General features: G+C 40.3%; 1 protein-coding gene across 1 annotated transcript; it reads left to right on the top strand.

Moving 5' to 3' along the window:
* Nucleotides 1–1,168: 1,168 nt before the first annotated feature.
* On the top strand, nucleotides 1,169–7,744 carry LOC128702020 (serine-rich adhesin for platelets-like). Its single transcript, XM_070101412.1, has 2 exons — nucleotides 1,169–7,138; nucleotides 7,598–7,744. Exons 1-2 carry the CDS (start codon nucleotides 1,478–1,480, stop codon nucleotides 7,742–7,744), a joined length of 5,808 nt encoding a protein of 1,935 aa, XP_069957513.1. The 5' UTR covers nucleotides 1,169–1,477.
* Nucleotides 7,745–9,127: the final 1,383 nt, after the last annotated feature.

Below are 9,127 nucleotides of genomic sequence, written 5' to 3'. Positions count from 1 at the left end.
CAGCTGTGGCAGCGTCCTTCATGACTATCATAGTCTGACCGTCTGACTATCTTCTTTTTAATTTAAAAAGAGTTATACATTGATTATTTTTTATTATTACAGAGAGAGAGAGAGAGAGAGAGAGAGAGAGATGGGGAGGCGAGGCGAGGCGAGAAGTACAGAGCATAGTATTAGTAACTTTAAAAACCTCTATATGCCTTATACTAACTAAATAACTGACTAACCGTGAAATTCAGCTTGCATGTTTGCAAGCTCCTGATGATGTGTTGACGGCAGTACGAAAGGCCTAGAGCTATCATTCTGCTCTCCCTGTGGTTGTTTTGCATCCTGTATTGCTTGGTTTGCGATATTTGCATTATATATATATATATATATCTATATATATATATATATATATATATATATATATATATATATATATATATATATATATATATATATATATATGAGAGAGAGCAAGGAGAAGTGAAGAGGATGATTCACCAGTGCCACAACACCTGTGCTAACATGTGTTCCATCAGTTGCTGGCTCTCCCTCCTGCCTCCCTTCCTCGCCCACCCCCTCCATGACACCCTCTGAAACTCCCTCCTCCCTTCCACTCTCTCCCTCTCCCCTCTCTCCATCCTCCCTTCCCTCCCTCACCTCGTCGGTTCATTCTGTGTTGAATCCCTGATCAGTGTGGACGATGTGTTACACATAGCTATAGTCATACCACGCGTGCCTGAAGGTATACCACATATATCCCTCGCACGGATATGCTTTTGGATATACTCTGCATATTTATTAAGCCAAATTACTGTAACAAAATGATTAACTTTACTTAAATAGTGATTTAATGAACTGTGTTGTCTTGTGTAACATATATATATATATATATATATATATATATATATATATATATATATATATATATATATATATATATATATATGCATATATATATGTACAAACTCTCACTTGTAAGAGACATAAATATGTTTGAAATTATATATTTCCAACCGATTTAACTTACTGAAAAAAATGGTTGAGGTAGAAAACTTGACACATAAATTAAGTGTAAAAATGTAAACCAAAATTTTCAAGGAACCTGAAATTGACTTTGAGGAACCTGAAGGTTTGTGTTGAACAAAACTGCGTCATTACCAACTGCGTTATTTAAGGAGGTAATTTTAACACTTGTTACTTACCTATGTCCGGTTTCAAGGTTCTGCTTCATTATTTTTTTGAGAAATTGTGAAGTATAATGTCGTGTCCATCTTCTGCAGGTGTGAAATGATTTTTTTTTGAGCGTGGTAAACTTAGACCTGAAAAATGTGTGTTAAGCATGTACCTTAAAATGACCGTTAAATGAAAATGTTGAACGCTGCGTTGGTTAAGCAATGTTTGTATGTCGAAAAAAGAGAGTAATTATAGAGAATACATTTCGTCCCTAACATGAGATAGTTGACGGTGCTATAGTATCATATAAAGATACAAGATGCTACCTTCAGGCCAGCATCACGGGCATCACAACGCTTCCTCGCCACCCGGAAACTCCTCAAGACGACAATTCGAAGACTTTGATCATATATCTAAGATCGGGAGAAGAGAGTCTTATGATAAGAAAAGCGTAACTTCGATGACGCCTTTCACGGAAAACGGGAATTTCAACAAACTTGAGAAGATGGAGAAGCATAACAGGAAACTGAAGGTTAAGCAGAGGAGGTCCTCCTCGAAGTCAATAACAAGTCGGAAGGAATTCAACGACTTGTGCTCTTCCTCAAACGTAGGACGCAGTGGCAGCAATGAGAGTGTTGTGTTGACTCCAGAGCCTGATGAAGACGAAGCTGGCAGACTGCAGCCTCTCTCTTCCTGGAAGAGTGTGCAGGTGAATCTGAATGAGGAATTCAAGATGTCACAAAAGGCTAAACTTGAGCATCAGCACCAAGAACGATCATTATCGTCATGGAAAAGTTATTCTGCCTTGCAGTCGTACCAGAACAATGATGATAATGATGTGCCGAAGCGTAGGCAACCCAGACATCTATCTCCCTCACCTGAAGTAAGAAAATCAGTGAGTTTTGAAATCCCACAATTCGGTGAAGTAATGAGATATCCTCCAGAAGAACAAACTAAAGCTCAGAAAGAATATCATAAATCAAAAGACAATGGCAATGAGAAGAAAAAAACTGTGATGAAAGGACTGAGCCAAAAACCTCAGAGGTCAGAAGATAAAGAACAAAAATTACCAACGGTAAAGAAAACACGAAGCTCGCCTCTTCCATTTCTTCGAAAGAAAAAATCTGACCCTGGAACATTTCACAAGAGAGAGTTAACAGAGACATCATCTTTATCTTCTGTTCCATTTTTGAGAAAGAAAAAATTCGATTTTGACGCCAAATCATCTATTAAATCTGGAGGAAGTCACCTCTCTGAGCACTTGGGAAAACTCAGCAATCTTAAAGCTAACTTGCACATGCTTCGCAGTCATAAAGTTGGTGAACCCAGGTTAACAGGTTTCACGAAAGACTGCAGTGAGTTCCCTCAGCTAAAGACCTGTTCAGGAGATGGCGATTCTCATTCCATCACCAGTGTTACAAGTATCGAGTCATCGGCTTCGGCAACCAATAAAATCCGACACACGAAATTTGGCAAAAGATGGGTTTATGAAATCCCTGATACATCTTACGACTTTAGAGTTCGCTCTCCCACCAAGATCAAATCCAAAGGCCCATTGAGAGCTTTTAGAAATATAATGGGTATGCAGTCGAAAAGTGTAATAGATCTAAGTGCCTTAGAGAAAGCAAGTTCGAGCGGTCTCTCGAGAAGTTATGATGATATCTTGAAAGAGAATAATTACCCAACTCAGGAAGAATTCCTGGTGGACCCCAGGATACTGACTCTAAGCCACGAAGGCATCGAACCAGGCGACTTCGATGATGACGCAGACTATTATCGAAGCTTGTGTAGACTACACAGAAACTCGCTCTTAGGGAACACCACGAGCGTTACAGGAAAAATATCTACTTCCAAGAGCTCTTCGGAGGAACAAGCTAAAGAAGAAAATAAAGACAAGAGAATAAGCATGTCTTCAGACGAGCAAGACAAGCAGGAAGAGGAAAGAAAAGACAAAAAAAATAGAAATTCAGATAACAGCGATGAAGATGAAAGAAAAGACATCAACTTTTCTCAGTCGCATGGTAAAGTATCCAGAACAAGTTCTGTTCACGACATAATTTTGAAATATGAGGGAATGGAACAATTCAAGAGTCACAACACACCAGCCTCAGACGACAAATCTCCACGTTCCAGTAAATCACAATACGTCGAAAAGTCTCTCAATAATGAGGAAATCTCTGGCGCAGCATCCACTCCCTGCCTGAAGCAAAACGAGGCACAGTTCTCTGCTGATGCCACTTCACATTATGAGAAAGATACAGGTGATCTGAACGAGGACGACAGTACAGACTGGGAGACTTCAGTGCCGTCTAAAGACTGCAAGTCCAGTAAGAAGAAACATCTGGCTGGTCCCAGGTTCTCTCCTAATAACTCGCCAGTAAAAGCTAACAACGAAGACGAAAGACACAACACTGATAGATTTGCGAAGGAAGAATATTTTGAGAAGGGAACCTTAGGGGAATGCATTGCAAAATGCGACGCAAGGAAAGAAAATAGGGTAGAAGAGGAACTACAAAGGCAGGATGAACACAGTATCATTGAGTGCGGATTACAAACACACGTTAATTGGAAAGAAAACGAGAAGCAACTTGTCTCGACACATTACAAAAGTGATTTAAAAAAACAAGAAACTACTGTTTTAGGAGCAAAACGATGTTCGAACGTAGAGAAGACACTAGCATTCAAAGACGAAGATATCTTAGGCAAAAGAATGCACAATGATGAACGAAAAATGCAAGAATATGAAGGAGAATCAAGCATAGAGAAAAGAGGAAATGTAAAAAAAATACAGAAGGGTGAAGGAAAAACAATTGTAAAAACAAGTATTACGGTATGTGAGAGACTATATGATAATTCCATCAGTGATTCGCTGAATGATCCTGAAACCAACCTCTCACCAACTGTCCCTCAAGTGATCGTCACAACAGATACTGACAGCAAAGCGAAGGAGACTGGAGGTGTTGCTGATGTCTTCGTATACGACACTCAAACAGTGTCAAGGAAAATTTCTGATTCAAGAACATCAGAGAGCACAGACTCAAGAAAACAAAGCACATCACGGAATAGTATGCACGAAGAATCTCCTGAACATTCAACTATACAGCAGTCACTCAGTGCAAGCTCAACTGATGACAGTGGATTTTTTTCTTCTCTTCACCGTCTCGTGATGAAGAACAACAGTGTGAGTTCCAACGAGGAGCAGCCCAGCTTGAAACAGAGGATCGTAAAGAAGCTGTCAAGCGTCAGTTCCTTTGAGGATCGTGAAATCACCGACGAGACTCTTGGAAAAGTCCCTCGTAAACCTTCTGGCAAAAAGAAAACTCCACCCAAGAGGCCACCTCCACCCAAACTTGTCTTCGACAAGTTCAACAGCTACAACCAATACTTAACCGTTGACACTGCACCAGTGCCCCAGACGCCGCCGCCGCCGCCACCTAAGCCCCCAAGGTTATTCCAGATTCTCTCTGGGTACAGGAGACCAGCTGACTCGAGCTCTCAGACGGAGGCTCAGAATTATCGACGGTTCTCCCTTGTTGATAGCGACTTGGATATGATTCGCTCAGGACGCCCGACTGAGGAAAGCATCGATGAGCTGGACCATCAAGATTCCGCTACAGATGCTGAGACTGACGGTGACGACACTTACAAAAAATTTCCACTTGTCGAAAACAGCGACGATGAATCCCTCTTAGACTATCCACTCTCTCCGGAACCAGAGGATATATTTTCTTTCAGCGCTTCTAAAGTAATCCCAGATTCTCCCCTTGCTTTGACTGCGCAGAATTCTTTCGATTCCAAAGAGGATGATTCAAGTGGTAATGAAGACTCGGCAGCATCTCCACACCCACTTGTTAATGATGACACTTGCCTGGAAGCAGAGAGAACCCAAGAATCTCCACTGCATCTGCACAACGGACCTCCTGATTCTGACGACAAAACCCGAGATGGTATGAACTCTGAAGCTGAAAATAACACCGAACTTGACACGCCTTTCCCATTTTACGATAACAATTTGGTGGAGAAAATAGTATCGCCTGTGAGTGAATATGATAATTTTGGCAGCGGGCAGTGGCTGTGGTCTTTAGGAAGAGACGAGCAATACGCTGAAACAAATAATGAATGCAAAAATACTAATATAAAGAAACCTCTTGCCTTAACTAGTGGAAAGAAAGAGGCAAGAGAGAGAAACCCACAAGATTCTCCAAAAACGTTATCTGATATCGAAATGAGACAAAACTCAGTACCAACAAACAATAGCTCAAACATTGAACCTAAATTACATGATGTACAGCTGCAACAAAACGCGGCAGTTACAGTGGAAGCAATTCGGACCACTGATTCTGGGGCTATAAAAGGAGAGTCGAGAGCAACTGATGCAACAGTGGAAACAAACTGGGACACTAGTTCTAGTGATATAGAAGTTAGAACAACTGACGCAGCGCACGGAAAAATGCAATCTGACGATGAGAGCTCAGAACCTACGATGCTTGTAGAAAACAAGGACCTCAATGAAAACTTAATCCCCGTCTTGTTGAGCCAAACTCAGAGTAGAGATGATACACCTGCGAGCAAACAAGCTAAACATATGGAAAGCAAACTAAAAGGGTTAAAAATTAAGAAAATCGTTGCTGACACTGGTAAATTAACAGATGAAAATTCAACTTCCACTAAGAAGGAAGAAGAGATATTAGTAGAGACGAAAACTGATTCCATCTATTCTGACTTTAAGGTTCATGGTTTACAATATAAAGACTCAGGTAACACAGCCATGTTCAGTTTGCAAAAAGAAAAGAACTTCACAGAAGAAAATAAAAGTGGCATCGTTTATGATGGTAAACGTATATTCAAAACAAGAAAAGAAGCTACATTAAATGTTAAAAACAAAGTGTTACCTGAAGAAGCCGTTTCCCGATTGCTGAAGAAATCTCGGGGCGTCGAAGCAGTGACTACAGACATAAAAACTAACATCACTGAACTTCAACAGGAAAACCAAGTAAGTTCATGTAGAGAGACAAACTTTTGTCTTAGGGAATCACCAAGCCAGGACGCAGTGAACAGAAGTTCTAGTAGTACGCCGTCTCCAACACCAGTTCCAGCTCCTAGAATATCTAAAGACTTACGACCTGTACCGACGCCAAGAACTTCAAAGCCATCGTCAACCTCTTCTTCCAGGCCAACTTCTGCCATGTCGACAACTTCGGATCGCCCTCTCTTGGCAATGTTCTTTGAGAAGTTATTGGACAGCCACAATCATGGGGAGACTAGGAGAATCTCCATGTCTGTAGAAAAGTTGTCTCCTCGTGAGTCCTTATTGTCCCAGGATGAAAACACTCTCTCAAAATCAGAAGGTTATATAACGAAGAAAGAACAAAGTGAAACAAAATACTGTGCATATGAGGATGTAAACGTTAGCGACGTGAGAGAGTGGAAGCTGAAAACGTCTCTCGATTCTTCCACGTTTAGCGATAGTGTTTCCATATGTGATTCCTACAAGAGTGAAGCGAACATGAATCTACAACCCGAGTACTCCCCGGTAGCGTCCCGTCGCTGTCTTTCGGAGAATGAGCTCGTGAGGATTCCTGGCAGTGCAGAACCATCACCTTCGTTGAAAAATAGTACCCAGGCACGCCCACACCCACGCCCACGCCCATCCCTAACCCGGAGCAAAGCTATAATTTTGTCCAGCGATGAAGAGGATACTCATGAGAGTGGAACACTAATAATGGAACAAGAACCTCGACGCTCAGGTTGCAGACGACTCTGGGTTCGTCGAGGGTCAGATTCCCTGTTATCAGGCTCACAGGAGGCACCTCTACCTGAAGAAGACCCAATAGGACTCCTGAAGGAGGCTGGATACTCTGGGGATACAGAGGACGACGAAGAGGTAAGTGGATGCATAAGACTTGTTAAAGAAAACTTTCCGTATGTATACAGTGAAAGCTATACATCTGTTAATGTGTATACATTAAGAAATTCACTTGTTGGTGTATACTCTGAGAAATACACTAAGATATATATTTCTTTTAGTTGTAAATGCACAGATATATTTATCTCAGTGTATAAGATATTTCTCAGTTCATATACATTGAAAAATGTACAATTCAGGACATTTATTTTAGAGAGTGATTTCCTCTGTTGTAATACAGAGATAACTAAGAAACGAGTTTATAAACTGGCAGGAGTCTGTAATAGGACTGAAGAAGCCATTTGTGGTGAAACGTTTCCTATAAATGTCCTGAACTGTATACAGGCATGCTCCCCTTTACAGTGCTTTGCTTTACAGCGCTTCACTTTACAGTGTTTTGCTATAACAGCAGTTTTCATTTATACCCATTCTTCATTTATTCAGACTTCCTACAATAAATATATTTACCACTCACTATGAGCTAAGAATGAAAATATTTTAAGTAATGTGTGTACTATATATGCATTTTTTAAGCCTGGCTATATTGGTAACTTAATATACGATAGTGTAAACACGTTATCAGGCTTTTATATGCATTTGAAAGTGAAGAAAGAATATGATTCACTTTACGTCGGTAGCCTAGAACCTAACCTGCCGAATAAGCGGGGCCCTCCTGCATAAGTGTGTCTTTCCATACCTTGTCAGTATCACCATACCATTTCTCACTCTGAAAAAGGCACACGGATACAAACCTCTGAATATATATCCTTGCACAAGTATTTTGTATATAACCAAGAGATACTTGTCATGTTGTTAGGTAAGACACGTATGTAACAGTTAGGTATCTTTATTTCGAAACGTTTCGCCTACACAGTAGGCTTCTTCAGTCGAGTACAGAAAAGTTGATAGAAGCAGAAGATACTTGAAGACTTTTTTGTACTCGACTGAAGAAGCCTACTGTGTAGGCGAAACGTTTCGAAATAAAGATACCTAACTGTTGCATGTGTGTCTTACCTAACAATCTGTCGGTATTTTATACCATTTTAATGTTTAGACACTTGTCATGTTTTCAACACATCATTATCGTGCAAATTACCAACATTTTCACGCTAGTTGTAAAAGTATCACATAAATGTATTGCTTCTAAATTGTCAAGGCAATTAAGTCGAACTGGAGCTTAATTAGATCAGGATCCAATGAATGACTCATTAAAGCCATCGTATAAGCCTTAAATACGTAAATAGGTGTGACCTTGGCTCAAGGCCACACCTATTTAGTGTTTTCCTCGAAGGTGCCTTGGCACTAGAAACTAGATCAACTAGAACTAGAAGAACTCACTAGTAAAAACCCACACGGGGCGAAGAGGAAATGAGGAAAGATGAAGAATAAATGGAGGAGAGGAAAAATCTACTTTCGATGAGATCTGATTTTCTCCTAAATATTCATCAGCTGTGGGAGCCCCTGTGGGTTTAGTAGTGCGTTTAGTTTCTATTTTAAAGCAGTTGACTCGTTGACGTGAATAAAATTACAAATATTTCTAATTATTAATACGCTAGTTTATTATTTTAAAAAGCTCAGTCTGAAAAAAAGGGTTAGATTACAGATTTGTTGTATTTTATAAAGTAAATTATACTTCAGTGGTCTGACGTGAAGGCTTCATCAGCTGTTAGTTTGTGCTAACAGATGAGCAGCTGTACTAATACACACACACACATACACACACACACACACACACACACACACACACACACACACACATACACACACACACACACATACACACACACACACACATACACATACACACATACACATACACACACATACACACACACACACACACACACATACACACACATACACACACACACACATACACACACATACACATACACACACATACACACACATACACACACATACACATACACACACACACACACACACACACACATACACACACATACACATACACACATACACACACATACACATACACACACATACACACACACACACACACACACACACACACACACACACACACAAACACACAAACATATA

Source organism: Cherax quadricarinatus, chromosome 77, assembly GCF_038502225.1.
Source record: "Cherax quadricarinatus isolate ZL_2023a chromosome 77, ASM3850222v1, whole genome shotgun sequence".
NCBI classification, from domain to species: Eukaryota; Metazoa; Arthropoda; class Malacostraca; order Decapoda; family Parastacidae; genus Cherax; species Cherax quadricarinatus.
Note: the sequence above shows the minus strand (reverse complement) of the source record. Positions and strands in the feature narration are given on the sequence as shown.

Bases quoted from the DNA above. Each gene is read 5' to 3' on its own strand.
- LOC128702020 (XM_070101412.1), top strand. From the start codon at position 1,478: ATGCTACCTTCAGGCCAGCATCACGGGCATCACAACGCTTCCTCGCCA. The intron at 7,139-7,597 runs GTTGGTGTATAC...GCATTTTTTAAG, and splicing joins ATACATTAAGAAATTCACTT to CCTGGCTATATTGGTAACTT.